Raw genomic sequence first — 26,080 nt, 5'->3', positions numbered from 1 at the left:
CCAGAAACGTGGCACAAAATGAGGGTGATCAGCAGAGCATACTTTCACTTTAGGATAAAGCGCATCTGGATTTACATACCTTCAGGTCATTGATGTGGAGATACTCTTCAATGATGGCTTTGGACTTCTTGTCTAGCTCTTCCTCACTCAGGGCAGGTTTGGCTGGAGCAGGAGGTGGTGGAGCAGGAGCTGACATTGGCTTCACTAGGAGACCCAAGCAGGTAAAGAGGCCATCAGTTTGTGAATGATAAACTCAAACATTTGTATTGCTGGTGCAGCTCAGGACAGTTCTTCACAGGCTGGTTGACTCACCTGTGTCTTTGCTTCTATCGCGCTCCCGACTGCCTCGGTCGCGGTTCTCCGTCATGCTGGAGACGCGGCGTACAGAATCCGGTGGTCCGCGGCTGTCGCCTCTGCGCTCTTCATTTTCACGGCTGAAGCTGCGTTTGGTGATGGGCTGACGGGGCCTGTCCATGCCGCGGTCCCGGTCTTCCCGCCTACTATCAAATCGGTCAAAGCGATCTCTGTCTCGGTCATTGCGTTCTCGGTCACGGTCACTGCGATCTCTGTCGCTACGGTCCCTACTAGAACTGTTTCTACAGAGGAGATGGGCATTAAAAAAAAACGTATTAGATGATTACCATGCAACACTGAAGTTAGCACTCATTTGTCACACAAAACAAAAAGCTCTTCAAAACTGTACCTTTGAGGCACTCTACGATCAGAGTCAAGTGAGGATGAGGATGATGAAGCTTGTCCAGACTGTTGCAATGCAGAGAAGCGGTTGAGTGTGCTAGTGGCAGGTCTCCCCTGGTCTGCATCATATAGAAAGGACAGCATTAGAGTTGCATTTACAATGAAAAACAGACAACTAGATTTTTATATTTTCTGAAGAAAATGAGTGATGGTTGTCCATGCAAAAGTTACACTTGTGGGGTGGACAACTAGTTCAAGTAAAAAGAGACCAAGTCTCCAAGACATTCTGGTTTCCAGATAAAACTCGTGCCCCATTGTCACAGTGTAAAGCAAAGCTTCTCAAACTTCCAAGAGGGCCTTAAAATGGCTTCAAATGGTTTACAATATGCCAAAACAAATATTTAAATAAGTCAACACAAATTTTTTTTTTTTTTTTTTTTTTTATGTCTTAAGATTATAGTTATCACTCATGTCCATTGCCTTGGTATGCAGCACCAATCAAAACCAACAACCCATCTATGATATGAATAAAGAGCTGTGTGAGGTTCAAGTTAAATAAAGGTGCATTTAGACCACTTAACCGTGATTGCAATCATGATATGAGGAGACTTTCAACCAGCATAACAAAAAAATAATTCTGCAGAGAATCACCTACGGCACCTTTAAATAAGACTGGGCAAACTCACCTTGATCTCCAGTGGTCTTGGGTCCTGTGCCTCCAGTGCCTCCACTGCTCCCTTTGCCCCAGCTACCCCATGAGCCCTTTCCTCCTGGGGCCAACAGCTGGTTACTGAAATCACCAGGCTGAAGACAGGACAAATGACAATCAAACAACTGGAAATATTATGCCATGAAGAAACATCACTTTTTAACAGCTAAATTAGTCTGTTATCAAAATGGAAAGAAAAAAGGTCAAAGATTCACCTTAGTAATTTTACTGAGGCGGCTGGTATCAATCGGTCTGTTCTTAGTGGAAATAGGCACTATGTTCCAGCCCTCATCCTGGGTCTGGCTACCACGGCCCCCAGAGGAATGCTGCCCACCACGGCTCCCTCGACCCTGATTAGAGTCTTTCTTGGAAAGCAGCTGTTGTTGGACTTTGATTTGCTCTCTGTGTTCTTCCAACTCAGCCTCTTTGTGGATCTGATCAATGGTCTTGGGACCAAGATCTCCTCTCCTGGGCACCCAGTTGTTCTGTGACAGAGACCATACGAACAGTTAAAAGAGTGAGGAAATAAAAGCGCAAGAAAAACTAAAAACATGTTTTATGTAAATAAAGTTGTTGCCACATGAAACGAAAATCAAATATGATGTTACCTTTCGGAGGTCTAATACATCCTGTAGCATGAAGCGGATTCTAGAAGATGTCTTCTTTTCTTTAATGATCTTTTCCATCTGGTGGAAGTACTGATCCATACGAGGCTGCACACAAAAGACCAACATTATATAATGACAAAGTAAACAAGTGAAGACTGTCAAAACTTAAACGCTACACAAGAAAATGCACTTACTATTTAGTATTGCTATTTAGACTATCTTGCAAATTCCATCTTGCCAGCTGTTCCTATATGCAATAAACCATTTGTGTGTGATGCATTTCGCAATCCAGAAGAGAGATCTCCCTCACGGAGCTACAGCACGCACAACACTGCTTAATTAGTGACGATGGCCGAGATAACTTACTAAAAGTTTAGTCTGGTTACACTCTAGGGCGGAGGTAAAACTATTAAAAACTAGCCACATTCCGTCCACCACACCCTCCTCAGACTCGACACTCACGCGGGGTGCCAGTCTGAGGACACGCAATAGGAACCAGCGCAACTGACAACGAAAGCCGAGGAGACTAACAGACTAAGTTAATGAGTTGATTTATCCGCATTTTAACATGCTCTCGTTCATAGAGATTTTTAGTCAAATAACTGGCTGTAGAAGTGTTTCACTCGGCATGTTTCCTAAAAATCTGTAAACATATGATGGTATTTTTACGCTTTAGAGTAAAAAAAAAAGTTACATACAGCACCTTTTAAGTGGCAGCTGAGCAATCTAATTGATGGTTGTGAATCAAACAACAAAAGGCAGAGAAGATTATTCAGTTCTTGAATTAATAACTTTAATAAGCATTAATATCCATTTATGCAGTGAAAATTGCTAACTTTTTATTTGTTTTTTAATTACTGAGTGTTTACTTGTCTTTAATTATGCTTGAAATTTATATTAGTTAGGCTAGTTGTTTTTTTCTATATTTTTAAATCACAGGCAAACGTTCCTTGCGTAAGTGTTTTTTTAATCTGTTGATTTTTGTTCATGATATTCAGCTACAATTAAATATTTTGGAATAATACTAAATTGGAAAGATATCTAAGGTTTTTTGTTTGTTTGTTGTTTTACCTTATTGGAATCGAAATCAGGCATCGATAAGAATCGGATTTGATAAGCAGAATCGAAATCGATAAAATTAGAACCATATCCAACCCTATATTTTACATTTCAGATTATAAAGCAATGTCAATTATGTTCTTAATTTTTGTTTTTATAAATAAAGAACTGATAAGTATACCGTTAAAGTATAGGACCGATAAGCAGTATCGGTTATAGTAGTAATATCGTTAATATATCGAACTGTGCTGTACCTTGGCCTTCTCAAAGTCTAGGTCTTTGCCAATGGTGGACAGCAGCCGGCAAAGGCACTCTAAGCTCTCCTCATCATGGTTCTTCAAGAGCTTGACAATGCAGTCGTGCATGATGGGCTCTGTCAGCATTTTCAGTTTGAACAGCTCTCCGATGAACTTGATGTTTCCGAGCGACCGTCTACGTGCCTTGTCCTTGGCATCCACCAGCTCCTCATTCAGGCGCTGACGCTCCTCTTCCTATGGAAAAAAACCCCCAAATTGTTTTAATTTTAACAGAACCATTTGATACACCTCTAGTTAAATGTGGCGAGACGTCACCTCAGTGGAAGCATCCAGCTCTTTCTGTTTCTGCTCAAAGATCTCGTCATCATCCTTGTCCTTCTCAAACTCTTTTTGACAGCGATTGAGCAGTAGTTTACGGAAATTCACAGTGACTCCCGGCTTGTCCGAAGTGGGCACTTTAAGCTGGAAAACAGAAAATTCAAAACACACTTAGATATTTCAATCATTTCCTTTTCTTGCTCAGAAACAAGTTTCTAAAACATTTCAGAAACTTCTCTTAAAGAGTAATCATGTCATCAGTAACTCAAATATGGCTTAAACATGCTTGATGCTTTTTTATCACTATTGTTTACCATATTTGACGTGCTCTGTGCACGCGTTGATTGTTTATATGTGAATAAAAAGCTTAATTAAATCTGTTCATATTCAGAATATCTCATCAAAAGACTTGGATTAAACCACTTGATTAACATGAATTTCTTTTAAGATGACTTTATGAAGCATAAAGTTTCAGTAAAATGGACTTCCGTTAAAAACATTGACATTTGTGTGTTTTGAAGATTAACAAAAGGTCTTATGTGATTGGAACTAGGGCTGTAACTAACGTTTATTTTGATCAATTAATGATTAATCCTTTTTGTTAACCTATCAAACTTAAACGTAACTGCTGTCATTAATCTTTCAACATGTTACTCAAATTCTCATAAAATACTTACTTTACAAATACAAAAAATCCTACCATGACAAAAAGTGCCAAGAATTAAAAGGCATCTGTCAGTAAGAAATGATCATCATGGCTGATGGGTTTAACGAGAATGCAGTTGAGTCCTGAAAATGTTCACGTGTCAGTTTGGTAATAAAATACGGGTAAAAACAAAACTCTGTATGAACGCGACCGTATTAAATGGTGGTGCCATACTAGCCATTAGCATCTGCTTTAGAGTCTTGTTTTGTGTGAAACATGACGGGGGATTAGGGATGAATAAAAAGTGACACGTCGACGCATTCCATGCAAATCGACATTTTCAGCTAGTCATTACAGCCCTATTTGGAACAAGAAATGTAAACATTTTCAGTGAACTACCAGTTTAAGTCCATACACATCTGCCACTGCAGAAATTATAAATCAATGAAACTTGTTAAATTACTGAAAAACACAGTAAAGAGCTCCCAGTTCCTCAATACCATCAGAGAATTGACAAAACAAGTCATCAATGGAGCCAACACACCAAACATTACTCACCCCCATAAGGCAGCGGCACATGTTGGCATAAGCTACAGAGAAGTTGGGTTCGGAGATGGCTTTCTCGAAGATGAGGTCAATGACACCCTTGAGCCTCTCTTCTGTGTCTATGCTGAGCTCCGTCACCTGCTTCATCAGTTGCTGGAACATCTGTGGCGTGAGCTTGTTAAGGACGCTGCGCACGCGGCGGAACAACTCCTTTGTTTTTGCGGCCTCTGTATCATCTTCCTCCTCTTCTGCTCCACGGCTTCGGACTTGCTTCTTCACTGAAGGCGTCCAAGCGTTCGCAGCCTGGTTGAGTTCCACATTGTCTTTAAGAGACACGCTGGTGATGATCTTGGGGTTGCGATTCATTTGGTCTTTGCCTCGACCCGGCTGAGGGCGCCGTGCAGACTGAGAAGAGTGCTTTAAAAAACAAAACAAAAAAAGACCAATCTGAACATACAGCCACATTACTTATAACTGACTTTTGAATCATAAGAATAAAGAAAGTCAACTGACCGGTCCACGCCCTCCTCCTCCTCCAGATGACGGCCTACCCAAGTTAGCATATGAAGGTGTGAAATCAGGCCCACAGTTCATCAGACTCCTGGGATCCAATGGCCGTAAGGGGGTTTTATTTGCCTGTTGTGGAAACAGCAGAGCAAGAGGGTGTTATAATTATCAGCAAGAAATAGCTCAGTTTAAATCTGTTAGGTCCAGAAAGATGATTCACCTTGTCCAAGACAACATCACTGATGTGTGGCAAACCCTCAGGCTTGTGCATGCTTGCACTAATGAACTGGAAGCCAAGCAGAAACTCTCGATCATATTGTTTCTTCTCTTCTGGGTTGATGGGCTTCCATTGTTCTGCAAGACAAAATAAATAAAAATAAAGCAGCAGGACAGCCCCACAAACATTTAAAGACATTTAGACATGGTGAAATTGCCTTGTACAAGATCACCTAAAAATCAGGAAAGTCTTTATGTGTGATATTGTTTTTTATTTTGTGGGCATGCAAAAACTAGCGAACAAACATAATCCATAGCCTTAAAGATGTTAATTGTATTCACTGTTAAATACACAATTAAATAAATGTAAAAAAAAATAATAATTAACTTTACTGATGAAAATTAATGTACTAATGTATGCATGCTTTTACTGTATTTTTGATCAAATATATGATGTTTATCTATCATTTAACACTAAACCAACATCTCAAAGTGTAATAATTTATAACATCCATAATATAAATACTATTTCAATTAGTTGTATACAATAATTTAACATCTCTACAAAAAAAACAACACATTTTAAAGAACAGCAATAATACCAATTACTTAGGCTACGTTTACACGGAAACGATCTGAAGAGAAAACGCAAAAGTGATCACTTTTTATTCTGCGTTTAGACGAGCGTTATGGGGGGGAAATCTGCGTGCATATGGTGACGCAAAAGTGTGTGAAATTCAATGTAGTATGCACTCCAGGCGGCTAGGTGGCAATGTGAAGCACTGATCGGTGCCTTCACTGTCTAGCAGACTTTTGCGTTTTTACCGTTTAGACGGAAACGCGACGGTGGAGCGTTTTTAAGATTTCCACTCTGGAGGGTGGTTTCACTTTTTTAAGCCCCAAAAACGCCGTCGCCGTCTAAACGAAAGGCACATCTGATAAAATATTTGTACGTTTTCACCCGCGAGCGTTCTCGTGTAAACAGGGCCTTAATTTGATAGTCAATAAAAAAAAAAATCTAAGTTTCCCAGGAGAAACCTTTTTAAAATGTCCATTAATGTTCTTTCTGAATTCGACATCATATACATTTTATGAAGATTTCATTTGCAAAAAAAACGATAAACGGCACGTTTGAAAAAAATTAACTGACTGACTGTTTGTGAACAACCCAATAAGTCTGTTTTAGCGAATCAGCACGCAGTACTCAGGTCAAGTGACAAGGCTGCTAGTCACTTTGAAAATATTATATGGAACCTTGCTAAAGCAGCATGTTACAGTGGTGAGGGAAAAGCTCCCTGTATTTGCGTGCAACAAAGTTTGTCAGGCGTCTACATTGTCAGCTGAGGAGATTACAAAGATTAACAGTGTTTTTATTTAACCCTGAAACATGAAATGTGAAGTTATCTGCTTTGGCTAAAAAACAAACTTAAATATATACATAATCCCATTCCAATCGATTTCTTTTTGGAAATGTGCAAACTCCGTGTGGGTTTTGTTCGATTGAGGAGCATAAAACTTTTCAAAACATACAAAAAAGATTTGTGTACATATAGTAAAATGCCTTCTAAATTAAAGGACTCTCACATATTGCTGTAATCTAAAACAGGATGAATGTTCTTAAGTGAGGCTCAATCTGACTTCTAACCTTCTTTATATTGATACTTCTGTTCCACAGGTTTAGATGCCTCAGGTTCAATATTTTCTGTGTCAAGCTTGTCCTCCTTTTCCTCCCATGTTTCATCCAACTCTTCAGCTGGTGGGGAAGGGGTTGGCGCAGGGGAGGGTTCTTTCTGAGCAACCTCTGGCTCAGGAGCAGGTTTTTCCTCCTCTGTCTGAAATCGGTAATGAGGATTCATAAATGCACATGTGTACTCTTCACAAGTCACAGAATGCACCAAAAGGTCTACTGTTGTAAAGAAAAAAAAAATGGTGTCTATTAATATAATAATTACTACAAACCTCTTTGAAGGCATCTAGGACATCTCCAAAACCTTTGTTATTCAGATCCTTGATCTTCTTTTTCTTCTTTGGCACTATTGTTGCGGCAGCTAAGAAGAGGAAGAGAGAAAGTAAAGTCAAACTTCATTTCGAAAAAGACAGAAACCAACAAGTGTTGCTCAACTCATTTTCCCACCTTGCATAGTTGTTTCCTCAACAGGGCAGACTGCTACAGGGGCAGGCATCTCCTCTACCTTTTCCTTTTCTGCTTCCTCCACAGGTGCTTTCACAGCCGTAAGGCAGCTCTGCTGGACCTGAGGAACTGCTTGCTCAGCAACTGGATTAGTGGAGCTCTCTGGCTTCACATCTGGAGCCTCATCAGAATCCTGAGGCAAACCGTTAAGCAAAGGCTGTTCCTTTGGCTCATCAATAACCGGTTCTGGAACAGGTGTCGCCTTGGTTACAGGGGTGGGGTCCTCAGAAGCATCGTCACTGTCTTTATCTACAGCAGGAGAAGGCTCCATGGCGATGGAGGCAACAGCAGCCGGGCTAGAGTTAGATACGGCCTCTGTTTCAGCCACAGGTTCGAACTCTTTCTCCTTGGCTACCTCTGGCTCGTCTTTAGAAACCTCAGTAGAAGTTGGCTCCTCAAGAGGGGAAGCGTCTTCGGGCTCCTCCTGTTGAGTAGGGGGGGCATCAGGGAGCACTGGAGCATCCACACTGTCACCAGTTTGAGGCTCTGAAGGTTGGGGATTGTTTGTAGGAGGAGGAGGAGAAGGAGAAGGAGAAGGAGAAGGAGAAGGAGGAGAAGGAGAAGGAGAAGGAGGGAGTGCGGGGGATAGCACAGGTTCCTCTGCTGGAGGAATGGGAACAGGTCTGACCTCCGACACAGGTTTAGAGTCGGCGGCTGAAGGTGCAGTGGGGACTTGCTCCGGCGTCTTTGATGGAGGAGGGGTGGACACAGCTGCAGGAGGAGCCATGCACTTCACTTGATCATCTGAGGATCGGCAGTAAACGGTATAAAATCAGTACAAGCAGTATAAAATATTCCTAATAAAACGCTACTTAACTGCTATTTTCTTATTTTCTAACTTAAAGGGATAGTTCACCCAAAAATGAAAATTGTCATTATTTAAATCGCCCTCAAGTATTTCTTCAGCTAAACAAATATATTTTTAAGAATGCTGGTAACCAGACTTGACTTCCACAGTAGGAAAAATATATATATAAATACTACAGAAGTTAATGGCTAGTCAACTGTCTGGTTACCAACATTTTTCAATATCTTTTGTGTTTAGCAGAAGAAATAAACTCATACAGATTGGAACATGAGGCAACATAATGACAGAATTAAAATATTTTGGTTTCCCAAAAACATCTTAGAATAAGCTTATCTGTTTTATAAACATTGTTAAAAAGACAAAACGTGATTTGAATGTTCTGAAAAGAATGTTCCTATAAATCATAACCTCTTAAAAAAGTATGACAACCTCAAACAGGCTCTTTAAAAATAATTAAAAATGCACAACGATTAGATGATGATTTTGAAACTCCCTGATATTTTTACATTTTCCAACTTTAAAGACAAAAACCTGTTTGGATGTTTTCAAGAAAACCAACTCACCGGCTCTGATCACAACAGCCGGAACACTTTCACCATTGGTCTGGACAGGACCTCCCACCTCTGGACCAATAGTCTGAGAAACAAACAAACCGTTGAAAAAATTGCCCTATTTGCCCTGCTCATGTCAAACAGATGAAGACATCAACAAACCTGCGGAGGAGTGGGTGTGGAGGTCGTTCTCCCTCCAGACATAATCTCCTCTGTGATGTCACGTCCTCCCTGGTTAGGGTCACATATTCTGATCTGTGGAGAAATAACTGGTAAGTCACAGATAAATGGATCAAAACAAAAACACACCAAATGTTGTTGCCACACACCTGTTTGCGTTCTCTCGGTTTGACTGGTGCCGACTGTGGAGGCGGAGCTTGCTGTGGAGGTGGAGCCGGTTGCTGCTGAGCGGGACTCATCATGACAGGTGTGGTGGAGACTGACGTTGGGTACTGCTGTGTCGCAGGGTAATAGGCAGCCGCTAGACCAAAAAAAGAGAGACAGGATTAAACGCTAAAATAAGAGACGGTCAGCTTTATTGGGAGGGGAGGACCCACATGCAAAGTATTCTCACACCCAAAAACACTTCCCCTGGGGAAAACGGTGTCTAACAACTCAATACTTTATTCATATGATTCTTGTCATAAACTGCTTAATCACAAATTACAAAGTGTTCTGGTTTTAAATCCCAGAATGTTTGCAGTTGTTTTTCTGTCTAGTACATGGAGTCAAAGGTTGAAGCAAGCACTACATCAAAGGGTTCATGCTTTCTGCAGTGTTAAAACATGACCAGCCAGACTGAGACAGGGACAAGAGGTGTGACACAAACAGCACTGCGCTTCAGACTCACCAGGATAGCGCTGGGAGGTGAGAGGAGCTCCGTGCAGCGAGAGACGTCCGTTCTCTCTGCCCGCACCTCTCCCCCCACCCCCCCGCCTCTCCCTCCCTGCCAGAGAGGGATCTGAACTCAGCCAAAGGAGAGGGGAAGAGAGGAAAGCGAGAACAAGAGAGAGAAAGAGACAAAGGTCGCGAGTGAGTAAGAGGAAACAAGCAGCAGATATAAGTGCTGAACAGGGTTAGTGAGCCAGTAATCTAAGCAGACATGAAGGGTAGAACTAGGAGTTTTAGTGGTTAGTTATGACAGGGATGTTATCTAATGTAGATGACTGATCTAACATCGACTTCCAAACACAGATTCATCTTATCTTGGTCAACTTAAACCCATATGTTGTGAATTATTGTAACTTTTCGAAACCTTTTCCATAGTTAACTATTCTTAATCTTAATCATAACATCAAATGGGACTTCCCATGTTTGTCTCTGTTTCTGAGCGCATGTGAATCTGGCCTGCTGCGTCTAGAAGATCAAGGTCTAAATCCGTATCAGCACTGAGCTGAACTGAACTAAATCATCGACTACACGTTCCAAACGAAACAGAAGGTAGTCGCTTGATGCATGATCTATATCATTTGCTAAACGCAAATCATTAGCAATGGTACTTAAACCCGCCACAAGTATCCATCCACAGTAGTACAGCCATAACGATAACGATCCAGTTTAACCAATCCTGCATTGAGAGCGGTTAGGATCGCCTACCTTATTAACATACGTAAACAAATAAATGTAGAAATACATATATGTAGAAAAAATAAATAGTATAACATAAATGGTACAAAAATAGCACAATTAAAAATGATACTTTTGACTTATTTCAGCATTTAATTATTTATTTATTCATTTATGTAGTTCTATATTTATTTATATATTCATTTATTTATGCGTTTCTACATTTATTTATTTAATTCTGCATTTATTCAGTTATTTATACTCAAGTCATTTCTCGTCCTCCATAGCAAGCAGGGCGGCTAATGAGTCGAGTCTCACAGAGGAGTGACGACAGAAGGATGAGAGAGGACCAGGACAGAGGCTTGTTGCATGAAGCTAGTTGACAAATCCACATAAATCCAACCTGGTTTAGATCTGGTTCAACGGGCTCACAACGCTCAGTACAAATGTTCTGTCAACTCAGGTTTAATCCAGGTTTTACGATTAACTCTCAAGCGCGTGCACCTGAAAGAGTGTCACGTGCAGTGAATAGATTTATATATTATACTTTCTATATTAATGCATGCATTTTTATTTATTTTTTTTAAAAGCAAAGTTTAATGTAGTCAATTAATAGAATAATTATACATAATTATAATTCAGATAATATAAACAATTAGCTGCAAAGCAATTTTGTCTCTAAAATGTTACACCATAAACAGCTTTAATTTGGAGTGAGAGATACAGGGGGAGTGGCTTTATTGCATCAGATACATGTAATTTTGCTCACAGCTGATGGGTTGAATTTTGGCCTGAATAACACTTGCTCCTGAGCAGGATAGCAGTGTAGCGTATCGCAAGTTACCAAAGCAATGAAACCTGCTAAAAACCAATCCATCTTCTTGAGCCCAAAAAAACCCAGAGTTTGCGCAAACTAATCTTGAACTTACCTGGGTAGAAACAAACCGGCTTTGTGCAACAGGCCACTGGACTTTACGTTGTGTTTTGTTTATGTTTGTGTCGCAGTCGTCTGTGGTGAACTGCCGCTTCACTTTTGTTTTGTTTATTTTCTGATTAAAACTTTACGTTGAACATTCGTTGGTAGAATTGCAAAAATGTTTTCAAACATGTTTCTTGAACATTTAAGTGCTAGTTCACCCAAAAATTTAAAATGTCATTAACTGACCTGACCCTCATGTGGGGGAAAAAGAGATTGACGACCAAAAAGTTTGTAACCATTGACTTCCATTGTATTAAAAAATAAAAAAAAGATTCTTATGTTTAACAGAAAAGGTTTGGAACAACATGAATTTTTGGGTGAACTGTCCCTTTAAATTTAAAGCATTTGCCTCTAATTTATACTATTTTGGCTTATGTTTTTCTTTTGATTCTGGGATGAAATGAACATGTTTAAGTGAGATTCACCCAACACAAATGTTTGTTCCAGAGAACCTCTACAGGTCTAAATATTTATCCAGGAATCTGATGTATGTAATTTTACAGACTGGTGCAAGACCACTTTTGAGCAAAAGGAGCAAGTTACATAAGCAAGAACGAACAGGTTACTGGCACATGGCACAGTAAAGAGAGGGTTGGTTCAAACAAGCAGGGGAGGTCCAGAGCACAGTCACTTACCATATGTATTAAATTCAGCTGGACTGCTTCCAGCGTAGAAGCCTGCATTTCCGCTGGATACGGTGTATTGCTGGGTCGGGGGCATGTAGGGGGGGCGGTACTACAATAGAAAACAAAAGGCTATTAGACAATTGAACAATCATACAAAAAGAGCACAACTTAGCTGTTAAGAGAATGATAGAGGTTACCTGCCCATGTAGAAAAAAAGTATGGCCCTGAGAGTTGGCGAATGGCAACTGTTGCTGGGGAATCATCATAACCTGTGAGGTAGGTTGGTAGACATGAGTGGGTGGAACAGACCGGGGGGTGCTGCTTTGTGGGACCCGAGGGGCACTGCCTTGCATGTTGGGCCGGTTGGTGTAGTACGGCTTTTGAGGAAATGAGAGTGTCAGAAAATAAGCTGCACATGACCAAACCTCACATTTTGTGTTTCTTTAAGCTTTAAGGTGCTGTCACACTGCATTCACATCTATTCATGTACATGCATACTCAGGACCAAATTTTCATCAGCCATTAATCCTTTCTTCAGTGTCATATGATCCTTCATTCAAATATGCAGATTTGGTGCATTTATTATGAATGCTGAAAAACTGTTGGGCAGCCTAATTTCTTTTTAGAAGCTGTGATCATTTTTCTTCAGGATTCATTGATTCCTGTCAAAAATTCCTGAACTTTCAATCTTTCCTAACATTACAAAATGAATCCTTGCTAAAAAAAAAAAAAAAAAAAAAAAAAAAAAAGTATTAATTTCTCAAAAAACACCTTACCAACCCACAAGTGTAGACTTATCGTAAGTAATATATTTGATACTAATATAACTGATACTTATTATATTAACCCTCTACATTGCAAGTAAAGTAAATCACTCGGATATGCGACTATCACGCTGGGTATCCCATAATTTACTCACCCTCAAGCCATCCTTCATGGGTGTATGACGTTCTTCTTTCAGCCAATCACAATCCGAGTTATACTAAAACACTTTGCTTCAGAACAAGGCCTTTATTAACACCATGTGTAACCACCAGTATGGATAACTTATGATGGATGGATGGGCTTCAAAATCTAAGGTATCATTCACTCCCATTATAAAGCTTGGAAAAGCCAGGATATTTTTTAATACAACTCCGAATGTGTTTGGCTGAAAGTCGTCAGACAGAAGGCGGCACGTTTTATATTAGTATTTAATAATATTTTATTAGTATTATTGTTAGTCTTTTGTTGCAGAAACATTAAATGACCAATAATGTCTCAAACACCACCAGCAGCACAGCACACAAGTACTATTCAATGTGAAAATTTGCATTCATACGTTCATTCATACATGGTTGCCACTTTTAGTTCTAATGACTAAAGGTCTAGGCTATCATTAAAAAAAACGCTTGATTGACTGATGTTTCTTAAGTTTTGTTTTGCTTTCAAATGACAATCACATATGAGTGTATCTTCATAAAAAGCATCTAAATTTTTTTTTTTTAAATACTAGCCAATGGCGATTCTATTGCCATGTGCATATAGAGCACTGTATATTTTTTTACAAATGGAAGAGCTGAAGTATGACATTCTGTTGCCCGCATTCATTCCAGGGTCTGTAGTTATCTTGAACGTTTAAAGCCTTGTGAGACCGTACCTTTTCTCAACATGACACCAGCTCACACCAAGAATTAATGAATTTTACTTTATGGTCCATCTTGACATGAAATCAAAATGACAAACACAAATTTCCAGTCTTAATGTGCACGATTCATCAGTGTAACTAGCTCTTCCTTTGAACATTTTTTATGTACACTTTAACATGTTCATATACAACAAGAACTCTGGACAGCCTGATTAAAATGGCTGTGAACAGAGCGAGAGAAGAGAGGGCTAGTTACCTGCAGTGACCTGAATCCACCCTTCAGCCACACAAAATAGCAGAAGAAATAGAGTGGAGAGGAGGCGTGAGAGAGAAACAGACAACAACAAGCAGCAATAAATGTTAGCCATCAGCAGTGAAAGCAAGATTCCCACATGCACCATTAAGAAGAGCCTGAGAAATATAGTGCAAGCACAACAGAGGTCAGTGGCACACAGAGAACAAGGTGTTAATGGTGAACGGCTGAGACTCAAAAACAACCATTAAAACACATGCAGTCTCTAACAATTAGGGTTGGGAATCAAGAAAAACTGTTCTTATTCAGAATTGCTTTAACGTTACGGATTTCATCATGTCATTAGTTTAGTCCAACTCAAAACAACAAGATAACTTGGAGACTCGAGTGGAATGGAAGACTCAATGGAGTCTTAAATGGAAGACACAGAACAGGTTTGTTGCAAAAGTAGTATACAACTATTCAAAATAACTATCTTTAGTGCTTTGAGTGAGGCAGGTATGGGTGCTTCTTCAAACGTACTAAAAAAAATTATCAGAACAAGATTCATGAAACATTTGATTCCCAATGAATACAGAGGAGCATCTAGATGCAGGAAAACCTGTAGTGAATGAGACTAGTTTTGAGGGTTTTTTTTGTACAGACAGAAGATTTCTTAAAATCAAGCAGACTCCAGTTTATGAAAATTTGTAGTACCTGTTGGTGTAAAGCACGAGGCCCTGGCGCAAACTGGGAGGAAAGTAAAGAGTAAAAGGTCAAAGTTGAGATGCAAAAAGGAGACAGACTCTGCCACACATGCACAGTTTTTTCTCCAACACAAGCAGGAATTAGGACACCTAGCTAAGCCACAAAACATAGTTAAGGCTTTGTCGGCAGTCAAGACTTGAAGATGGTGTACCTGTCTGGTTTGCGGTGCAGTGTTCATTTGTGGAGATGGTCCGGGAAAGACAACCGAGGGAGGCTGGCCTGGGGGATAGGCACCCTGTAATAGAAAAAAAAACAAAAAACAAATGACAATGTTGAAGATGTCCCAATTCATCCTCATCATATCTGTAAGATACTACAAATTCACTTTTACCTGTGTCAGTCCTGGTGATTGGGAAGGGTGGGGAACGGCAGGGGGTCCTGTTATAGGCTGAGGTGGTTTATTCATTTCCTGTGGTTCTGCATGAGGGGGCCTCACACTTGCCTGCCAAACTGGTGAGTCAACAAATCATGATTTTATGCGGAATAAAGGGATACAACAAAAAAATGTATATGAACTCTTTCCCCCGCCATTGACGGAAATTTCCAGCTTTCCGTGTTTTCACTGTCATAAGGTAGGGGGCGCTATTATGCATCTACAGAAAGAGAACTGAATCTCCTGATCAAAACACAGGCAAAGATGCAGCAGAAACAAGCGAATGCTTACAAATGTTATGTAAGCATTCGCATATTAGGGATGGGCGATATCTTATCATTTGCCATATACCGGTAAAAAGTTATCCTCACAATAAGAATTAGTCTTCCCGCGATAACAATAAATCCTAGTTGATGAAGCATTTCTGTTTGGTGCCAATTCATAGCTCACATGCCGCGCGAAAACAACTGGAAGGCGGATGTGAAGCTGAGGCGGAGTTTATCGGTAAATGAGGAGCTACCTCTACAATCTGGAACTGGCACACAGATATTTTCACTCGCCGAACACTTACTCTCCGTCAAGCGCTTCATTTCAGTTCATCCCAATGAATACACAGTGAGCGTATTTGACGCACAGTAAACACTAGTGTGAGGCGCACAACTCGCACGCTAGGTGTTTCACACACACTCAAAGAGAGCTCCTTACATACCACGCAAAATTGACGTGCTACATGTAAACGATATTTGTTGCATTTTCCTGTAAAAAAAATAATGAGTTCATTTTGAATAATTCAGCCTTTATAAGCAAGCAGAAACTAATGCACAAACTGCTCATTGGCTGCTATATGATGAGTACTTGTTACTTTAGATTAATGTTTGTGTTTCTGAGGCTCTCAAGAATGCATGTAGCCATAACTTGTAGCCAAACAGTGGTGAATGTTACTTTATTTATATCGTCATTGATGTTATCGCAATAAATACCCGAAAATATTGTGATATATATTGTGAGATAAGTCCATTTCGCCCACCCCTAACGCCTATGTAAAATAATGTGATCATCAACATTAAACAGTATATAAATCAAAAATGAAATGTCGACCCAGGAAGTGGTATAGGATTGTGAAGCTTTGATGGACTCGATCTACTCCATCTGTGTTTTGATGATCATTCTGAACCCGATCTGGATGTAGTCTTTGACAAAAATGTGTGTTTCTCAGCTTTTTGCTAAAAACGTAGCTTTTTTTTTTAAAGAACGCATTAAGCTAGAATAAAAACTGTTCTTTAAAATCAGAGGCTCTGTTCTTTCTTTTGATATATTGCATGTTCAGATATTCATACAACAAAATATTCTGGGGGCCATGAAAATTGTGTGAAAATGATCAAAACATTTTTTTTAAACGCTGGCGGGGAAAGAGTTAAAACATTATGAGATTTCCATTGCCAACTTATAAAAATGAACTTCAACAGTGAAATATAATCATTTGCATTTCAAATAATAATTAGAAAAAATCATACCTCTAAATTAGTATTCTGAATCTCTGGGGTATTGACAAGTTCTTGTGTAGTGTGTCCTTTAGCAATTCACCCTGGAGAGGAACAAGAGGCAATTAGTTTGCTATTAAAGTTTTACACAGAAAATTAGTCAACAGGTTAGGGATGATCATGTCACCAACAAAACCAGGTCTCAGTCAATTCAAGTTCAGTATTGTAATTGTTCAGGTACAACAAGACAATGATCTATCCTGTTAATAAGTGCATTTAAATGCAATTGAACAACCAGATTTCAGTCAGATAGAGCTAGACGTTTCAGGATAAATTGAGAATCACATTTTTTTATTTTTCAAATGGAGATCACAATTCTCCCACGATTCTGAACAGACAACCTAACCAAAACAACATGTAACTTACTAGAGGTCTACTTAAAGGGGACCTATTATGCCCCTTTTCACAAGAAAAAAATAAGTCTCTGATGTCCCCAGAGTGTGTATGTGAAGTTTTAGCTAAAAATACCTAACAAATCATTTTTTACAGCATGTTTAAATTGTCACTTTTTGGGGCTGAGAAAAACACACCGATTTAGTGTGTGCCCTTTAAAATGCAAATGAGCTGCTGCTGCACGGCACATGGGGCAGAGCCTCACGAGTGTGTGTACACACACTGCCAACACACATTTATGTCCAAACACCATGCAAAAGTGAATTTTGCATAATAGGTTTAAATTATCAGAAAAGCGTCTAAAAGCCAGAGGGCGCTCTTGCGCAAACACTCCAAATATGCCCCGCAGAAGTACGATTGATGTTCCAGGAAATCCCTATGGGCATCATACTAATCTCTGTAGCTGAATAAACAGATTGAAACGCTTTGATTAAACATGACTAATAAACACACGACTACGACAATATATGGTTCATCTAAGTTCTTCCTGCCTTCTCTGGTATTTTCATGATAATAAAGTATATTTATACTTTAATGCTAATCGACATAGCCTTTATCACTGTATAGAACACTATGAAATATGTTGTGTGCCTTATTCTGTGCAAAAAGCCACATCATCTCACAGAGGAGTGTTTGCAAATACTGAACTGATGTTATGAAGTGAGTTGAGAAAAAAAACTATAAAATGTTGGACAAGAGGTTTGGAAAGATGTTGATAAAAATGACTGAATTATATTAACACATTTAAATTAATTTTAGGTTATCTCGAGGCCCCCCTGGAGGATCACTGAGGGCCCCCCGGTTGAGAACCACTGGCTTAATAGACCGCCAAATCGCTGTCATTTAGGAATGAGATAGTGTGGGTGTTTAAATCGAGATCGTCATCTTTTAACGATTAATCGTGCAGCTCTACAGTCAGACTAAAACAACTTGTCCTTTTAAAATGTCCCGTAAACGCTGTAGACTGACTGAAACCCCAACAGTCTGGTTTTCACAAAGTGGGACTAAAAGACCTAGACGATGCGCTCGGTTTAATTTTACACAAAAGCGAAAATAAAGCTACAATTTGCCAGCTCCAAAAGCCAGAGATGATTCAATGTGTTAACTTTCAAATATTCTATTATGTCATGTACACGATCGCTAAAAAGATTATGTATTTAAAAAGTCCTTTATGCTCATCAAGGCTGCATTATTTGATTAAAAAAAAGTGAAATATTAAAATTCTGCAAAGCTGAATTTAAAGGGTAACTAAACCCTAAACCAACTTTTTTTTGTTAATGATCTGTAAGAATGGGGCTTTATTAGTGTTGTTCATTGATTCGAGTAACTTTTTTGACATTTGGGTATAAAGTGTTTTAATTCTACAATATATGGTGTAAAAACGTCTGAGTGCTGCCCTCTTCAGGTTGAACGGTGGCTACTACAGTTGAATTTTCCTATTGGATGTTGCGGTACTGCCTGACGTAAACGGTACTGCGTGACGTAGGCTGGTTCCAGTTCACCACGCCCTCCCTTGGTACGAGCTCAGCTCACCACGCCCTTGGATGAGCTAGCGTAGATTTATCTGTATTTAGTACAGTGGTAGGTATAGTGTTGCTGGGTGCAACTGCATAGCTTTCCAGCAGACTTGGAAATTAGGCGCCAGTGTTTGCATGCACTTGGCCTGGAAGACCGTGAGTGTAAAACCTGCATTTTACGCGGAATTGCTTTTCCAACGATACAATAGAGGTGGACATTGGCTTCTCCACACAGCTCCCGCAGTGCCAAACGCTGTTCCTCGATCCTGCATGGACTCCACCACCGCAGCGGCGTCTTGATGTGAGTGATCATATATATTTAAATCACAATTTATGGTTAGGCTAAAGTTAATCCTCTGGGGTCGACAAACGCGTCGGCGCATTTTGCTGGATTTTTTCACAGAGCTGCAAAATATGAATATGCCTATACAGAGCGCGCGCTATTGACATCAACTCGATAAAACTCATCAGATGCATATTTACGTCGTCTTGCGACCCTGTGAGCAAACTCTCCATTTTAGACAGTCTGACAGCAGGACTCTCAGGTGCACGCCCTTCCGCTCACGGTTCGTCCCCTCTATCTCCGTTGGGGTCTGCCCACTTTTCTAGCATTTTTCAAATATTGCCAGTGGGTGGAGTCAGGCTCTGACCAGGGGTTTAGTTACCCTTTAACATCATTACGCCAGTCTTCAGTGTCACATGATCCTTCAAAAAGCATTTAAAATGTTGATTTGCTGTTCAAGAAACATTTCTTATCAATGTTTAAACGGTTGTGCTGAAGATATTTGTAGAAAATCTGTTTGATGAACAAAGTTCAAAAGAACAGCTTTTTTTTTTTTTTTTTTTTTTTACATTACAAATGCATTTACTGTCACTTTAGATCAGTTGAATACCTCCTTGCTGAATAAAAGTACAGATTTTTTAAATCGTACTGACCCCAAACTTTTGAACGGTAGAGTATACTTGGAAAAGTAGCTTGACGACAGGAAAAACTGACGATTTTAAAAGCACACGGGTTGGAAACTTTCCACAGGCATTATTATTCACCTTAAAACTATTTAAAGTACATTAGTTTAATAAAGCTTCATTTGCATCAATAACAAGGTACCAAGTTCCATCAATGACAGACATGACTAAAGCATTTGAATGTCAAACATGACTGCAAAGATGGGAACTATAGGACACAGCAGTATAATAGGCTACTGCTGTAATGATGTACACTGTGTACCTGATTAGACTCCAAGAAAGCCTGAATGAATGATCTCTGCGAGCAAGTAAAGAATGGGTGGGGGTCTACTAGTGTCAATTGAGATAAGACCACACCCCTAAGATCTCAAACACACAGAGACAGAATGCGCATTTAACACAATCTCCCAGCTCAGCTGAGAAAAGAAGGGAAACGCACAGGAGAGCAGCTGGAGAGCTCAGGCCAGGGGTTATAGAGATGCAGGCTCTTCATTCTGGGAGTGTCTGCCCCCTGTGACCCGCAAACAATAGAGCGGGACTTACCATCCGACTCTGTGTTTTTGATCCCGACAGATGGCAACCAATAAACACCCTCAGACCCTCTCAAAAAGACCTGACTTTCTGGGAGACGGCAGACGGGGGAGGACGAGCGATGCTAGGGACTTGAGGCACGTGGGGAATGTGCTCCCTTCAGAGGAAACACGAGAGCCTCTGACAGATCACCAAGGCCCAACTCCATTTATGAATTTCTTACTCTCAAAAGGAAATAAAAGGAAAAAGAGCAGGAGAACTGATCAAAGAGGCACTGGTCACAGGGCAAGGCAAAAAGCGACAGAGAACATCGAAATAAACACGCTAAACATGGGATGTGTATGGCACGCGGGGGGAAGGGCAGGCCACACGCGTGTTCAATATAGCCCGATGCCCAGCCATCCATGACATCCAGATGAAGTGTTTGTGGGGTGATGGGGGGGAGGGAATGCCAGGCTCAGAGTTATGATCAATGCATTTGGGAGAATAGACAAGATACCAATCACGAACTTTTACAAAAGCCATTGGACCGTATGGCATAAAATTGTAAAGTGCATCCCTAAATTTACATATGCACATTTGCTCTCAAATAGGGCTGTGCAATATGGACAAAAATGCCATCACGATTTTGATTATTGCAATTGATTAATTTGGGAAACAATATTTTCTTACACATCCTAGTCTTAATGACATTTGCAGGCATAACATGTTGGCACTGGTAATTTTTCTACTTTTTTATTTGTTGTGCAGTTCGAAAATGCCTGTATTATAAATGTATTCACTTGGTTCGTAATGTGCCATTGTTCTATGTAAACGTGCTAGACGGACATCTTTGAAGGGTTAGTTCACCCATAAAATTTCAATTGAATTTACTGTACTCGCTTGACACGCAAGAACACGTTCTGTGTAAATGTTTTGCCACAACCATAGTTTGACAGTTCTTGCAAATTACCTGGCTCTATGATACATCTCTCCTGTATCCAAAATATTCCCAAACCACAATATAGAATTTTTTCTATCCTGCTCTGAATTCACCTTCCCTGTATCTGTGCCGCCTTCCATGTCGTAACGATAAACCCACTCTGTTCTGTTCTCACGCTAGATTTAGGCACGCTGTATTTAGATTGCACACTTAAAGGTAAATCATGCTTTCTGCGGTTTAGAAATCATGCATGCTCACATTGTGATTTTATTGATTTTGTGCGAGCTGCACATATACAGATTGTAAAAAAAAAAAAAAAAAATTGGGATGTGCATAAATTATTAGTAGTCGACCAACATATTGCCATGCCCGATTTATATCGGCCGATATTTAGCATTTTCAAATACCGCCTGAGCACACAGCGCTCCCATTCTCCGTATTCATTCATTTACAGTCTCGGTTTATCAGTCCTATCGAATCCATTATTAGATAGAATTGTTAAACAACGAAGACAGTATTATGGCATTTGCTTTTATATTAGCGGCGATAAAAAAGGCAAACACTATAATTATATATATACATCCAGTTGTCAACTAGGTCATATTCATGTCATTTTCACTGTGTGCTATATATAAAATGAGTGTTTCCTTGTCTTTATTTATAAAAAAAAAAAGAAAACCTTCCCAATGTGCACAAACTTAACTACTTACTAAGTGTCCTGTTGGTTACAGCATTTACTTGAATTCTTTTTTTTAAACAATTTCTTTGTGAAAATACTGCAATGGGATTGCATAATTAAGAAGTTGCCATCTGAAGTTTAAGTGTATATTTTACAATTTTATTATTTGAATAATTTATTTCTAATTTATTAAATATTAAGTTAAATATATATGCTTTAAATCGGCCATCAGCCACCCCGCTCTCTTGATTAATACTTAAATAAACCTTGACTGACTTTAGACTGACTTTTATCTGTTGCCAATTGCATAAACATAGCTACTACTACGTAGTAACTAGTAGTTAGAGTAATAAGTCTTAGCTTTTGGAATCAAATTATACCTATCTACTTTTTCATGTAAATGACCTTATGACCAGTCCTAAAAAAAATAATTGAAGACAAAATATTACTAGTTTGAAAGACTAGCCTAGTCTAAGACCTTTATGCAACTGGCCAAAAAACGAAAACCTTGAGAAACATAAAACCAGAGAAACACTTGACTCAAAGGCTCTCTGAGACAACTATTACCTTTAAAGGTTGTCACAGAGAACCATATTTTGCAGGTATTTCATTAAAAAAATTTAAGTTGTCATCATTTACACGTTGTTCCAAGCATAAATAACTTTCTTCTTGCATAACAACAGTACATGTATTACAGATTCACTTTAATTACATCTTTTACCACACAATGAATGGTAACTGAGGCTGTCATTCTGCATAACATTATGTTTTCCACAGAAAAAAAGAGGGTGTATGCGCATAAATATTTGATTTTTTAATATATATATATATATTTAGGATTAATTAGCCCTTTAAGGAACTAAACCCACTATGGTGATTCATATGACAGAGCCACGAGGAAATAAATTAACCAAACAGGCCGATTCAATTATGAAATCCTCAAGATACTAAAACACTAAGTGAATCTCAAACATCCCAAAAAAACGCTTTAAACAGTTTTAAAACAAGAGGTTCGCATACTCATTACATTTGAAAAATCGCTAGGGTAACAATTTTCAATTTCCCAAATTCCCAAGTTTTCTGCCCGTTGCGCTCCCTGAAGAGTGAGGCAAGCATCGAGCTGCTCCAACAGAGACGTGTCACACCGCAGCCATGATGCACTGCCGGTGCGGCTAGCAGTGCTAGCCTCCATATGGCACTGACACGTTCACATCCACTCGACTACATATACCGTAACAAGCGTTTCATAAACCAAGCCGAGATTTAACCACCTCAACACGCCATCCACGAAAAAAAACACCTCGATAACCATCTGAGAAAACTATCAAATCAACCAGGGCCTACAGTAAATGTGAGGGGAAGTGTCCATTCCACGGCACTAGCTTATTAGCTATACCCCCCCCTCCTCTAAATCAATGACATGGTGAAGCCGACGGTCGTTCGGTCGGTGAGACCGTCTCTCCGGTTCGTTTAACTGTATCGTATTTAAGACTTCGGTAAAGTTGTGGTCGTTGAGGAAAAACGGTAACGTGCAGAACAAACTTATTCTAACGTCCGCGTGCCGACATTCCTTCTATACGTCACACGAGACATTTAACGGTCACAAATGCTCTTAAAATACCAGAGATCAAGCCATCCACAGCAGATAGGCCATGTAAACACAAATGGGACGGTACAAAACCGTCCCGAGTTGGTATGTTCCCCAAATTAAAGTGGACTAAATCCCAGAAATGTGAGCAATATGAATGTGTGAACCTGAAAAAAGCGAAATCCTATGAAATAAAGCACAGGGAATACATAACTGGCTTAGCAAGCAGGGAAATTTGGAAAATAACTAGTGAGAAGTAAAAGGACACGAGTTTAAATAAGAAAATGTTTGATACGTGACTACACATCAATATTAAACCCGTCGTGAGAATCAATCTAGGCCCGCTTGGCCCCCTACGATTATCGGTTTAGACGCGGCTATCAGAGTTAGCATAGGCAATAGGATTTACTCACCCGGCACCGCAGACAAACGGGAAAACTTGAGGGCAAGACTTCGTCAACGTGTTTCTTGAAAGTTTGTTTTTTTATTTTTCGTTACTAGCACAGGGCGTCTTGGTTTCCACAGGGATATTTAGGTTAATCAAGTGACAAGTGTTGGCTAGCGGCTGACACTTTAGGTTTAAATCCCATGTAGCGTGCAAAGCAAGAAAAAGTGACAGTATGGGGGAAAAGATAAATAAATACAGTTTTCAGATGTTACTACTGACAAAGTTGATGCCCCCAGGACAAGCCTCTTGACTGGAGGTCCATGTTTAAGGCGCGGATGGTGACGGATTGCCGGTAAGTTGATCACACTTCTCTTAATAAACGCGATTAGAACGGAGCCATGGTGCTTCGGCGCTTCTCCCCTTGAGCCCGCAGAACCGGACGGAGTGCTCAGCGAGCCGCGTGGGTACTTCCGGGTTAATCAACCCGAGCGCTGCGGGGTCATTCGCCAAGGGTACAAATAAGGCGCTATAATAAAAGTCTCCGGCACACATAAAGACTTGCGATTGTGTTTAGTGCATTTATATAGAAAAATCATTAAGCACTCACGTATTGAAATAGCTATAAAACGAACCGTGAGTATAAATCAGTATGGCAGGCAGGGACTGTGTGTATTTATTTATAACACGAAATGGAAACAAAACATGAAAACCGACATTCAGTATGTGTGAAATGAATTTATGTCAAATATAAAAATAACATGTTGCCATCAATAAAATTAAATACAATGAATTGAGCATTAATAAAGCACGAAATGTATTTATTTTTGTACATTTAAAAGCGTCATGAAACTTGAAATTTACTACACTGAAAGAAGACTCGACATGAAATACCTGCCACAAGTAAATGGTTACTTTCACCTATTAAAGTTGTGAGGGATCAATATCTTGCCGAATATTCATCAGAAATGACGTGTTGTGTTGCTATACCTTGTGGTGGAGAAATCGTTTTGCCATTAGGCTATAACTTTAAAATTATATACATTATACATTAAATTATTATCTCTAAGTGTTAAGATTGAGAATTCAGTCATATTTTTCTTCATTCTGCAAAGCAGCTGGTAATCAGAGCAAGCATAATAACTCAGATAATGACTGAACAGTAATTGTTTATCTGAAAAATAAAGGGTATTTCCTACATTCATTTGATTAATAAAGAATAAAGATTAAAATAAAGATTAAAGTAATAGAAGAAAATATTATAACAACTTAAATAAACCCCTACATCACATCCACCAGCTGGAGTGCCCTTGATCTCCACCAGAGGGCACTCTCCCTAGTCCATTGGCTCCACTTCATGAACTACATTTCCCATAACCCATTGCCTGGACTCATCTTCTGATTACTACAACCTGTTTATCATTATCTCCTTTATGTTTGCCTGTTTATGTCTGCCTGTTTTCTGTTTTATTTTCTTGATCTTCTGCCTGTCTCTCTGGATTTGCCTGTGCCTTGGACTTTTGTTATCCTCATGGTTTGCTCTGTGGTTTTGACCTATTGCCTATTTTGGATTACCCTTTAATAAACTACTGCTTCTGGATCCTTAGCCTTCGCGTCTCAGAGCAATTCGAAACCGTGACAAAATAGAAATTATGAACATATGAAACCACAAAGTTTTCTTAACTTGAACTACATTTTTCTTAAAGGAGTAGTTCATTTTTAAATGAAAATTACCCCATGATTTACTCACCCTCAAACCTATGGTGTAATTAATAAAGGCCTTCTGAAGCAAAGCGATGAGTTTGTGTAAGAAAAATATTCATATTATTTGGACATCTTCATCCTGTTCAAAGGTTTTCCTGTTGTTTTTTTTAATAGCGGTGTTTGAGTCCGTCAATTGTCCTCAGTGTGAAGGTGGATCTAAAAGTCATCCAGTCATCCAGAAAGGGTTAAAATATGCAAAATATACTGGAAAATAGCCTTATTTTCTGGACCTGGAGGATGTTTCTAAAGAACATTGGTTCAGGACAAACAAGGGTCTCAGTAACAACCATCACACAAAAAATGTGTGAAATGTGTGAAATTTTGTAAACTATATGTAAACAGATTTTTATGTGAAATATCTTATTCAGGACAGTACTAAATAAAAAAAATAACAATAACAAAAATTGCACACACACAATTTTTTTATGATCCCTCTTATTTTGTTAAAATTATTCACATTTTCACAGATTCTGCAAGGGGTTCACAAACCTTCAAACAGCACTGTATAATG

General features: G+C 39.4%; 1 protein-coding gene across 2 annotated transcripts in view; it reads right to left on the bottom strand.

Annotated features, from left to right (window-relative positions):
- Positions 1-24,301, bottom strand: part of eif4g1a (eukaryotic translation initiation factor 4 gamma, 1a) — a 29,270-nt gene extending 4,969 nt beyond the window's left edge. Inside the window, exons 1-24 of one of the 2 annotated variants that reach the window (XM_084412104.1) lie at positions 23,834-24,301; positions 16,798-16,868; positions 15,242-15,360; positions 15,062-15,145; positions 14,860-14,892; positions 12,481-12,660; positions 12,293-12,392; positions 9,442-9,593; positions 9,275-9,367; positions 9,125-9,197; positions 7,697-8,497; positions 7,522-7,610; positions 7,208-7,394; positions 5,567-5,700; positions 5,353-5,475; positions 4,852-5,256; positions 3,645-3,791; positions 3,327-3,563; positions 2,014-2,118; positions 1,621-1,890; positions 1,383-1,500; positions 704-815; positions 313-596; positions 80-204 (exon numbers count right to left, since the gene is read on the bottom strand). In XM_084412104.1, coding sequence (XP_084268230.1) covers positions 80-204; positions 313-596; positions 704-815; positions 1,383-1,500; positions 1,621-1,890; positions 2,014-2,118; positions 3,327-3,563; positions 3,645-3,791; positions 4,852-5,256; positions 5,353-5,475; positions 5,567-5,700; positions 7,208-7,394; positions 7,522-7,610; positions 7,697-8,497; positions 9,125-9,197; positions 9,275-9,367; positions 9,442-9,593; positions 12,293-12,392; positions 12,481-12,660; positions 14,860-14,892; positions 15,062-15,145; positions 15,242-15,316 — 3,927 coding nt within the window. In that variant the 5' untranslated portion in view covers positions 15,317-15,360; positions 16,798-16,868; positions 23,834-24,301. The remainder of the gene's footprint in view (positions 1-79; positions 205-312; positions 597-703; positions 816-1,382; positions 1,501-1,620; positions 1,891-2,013; positions 2,119-3,326; positions 3,564-3,644; positions 3,792-4,851; positions 5,257-5,352; positions 5,476-5,566; positions 5,701-7,207; positions 7,395-7,521; positions 7,611-7,696; positions 8,498-9,124; positions 9,198-9,274; positions 9,368-9,441; positions 9,594-12,292; positions 12,393-12,480; positions 12,661-14,859; positions 14,893-15,061; positions 15,146-15,241; positions 15,361-16,797; positions 16,869-23,833) is intronic. The other variant, XM_084412105.1, reaches the window with a different exon arrangement.
- Positions 24,302-26,080: the final 1,779 nt, after the last annotated feature.

Source organism: Rutilus rutilus, assembly GCF_951802725.1.
Source record: "Rutilus rutilus genome assembly, chromosome: 6".
In the NCBI taxonomy this organism is placed as follows: Eukaryota; Metazoa; Chordata; class Actinopteri; order Cypriniformes; family Leuciscidae; genus Rutilus; species Rutilus rutilus.
The sequence above is the reverse complement of the archived record's forward strand: the minus strand, read 5'-3'. Positions and strand labels throughout refer to the sequence as shown.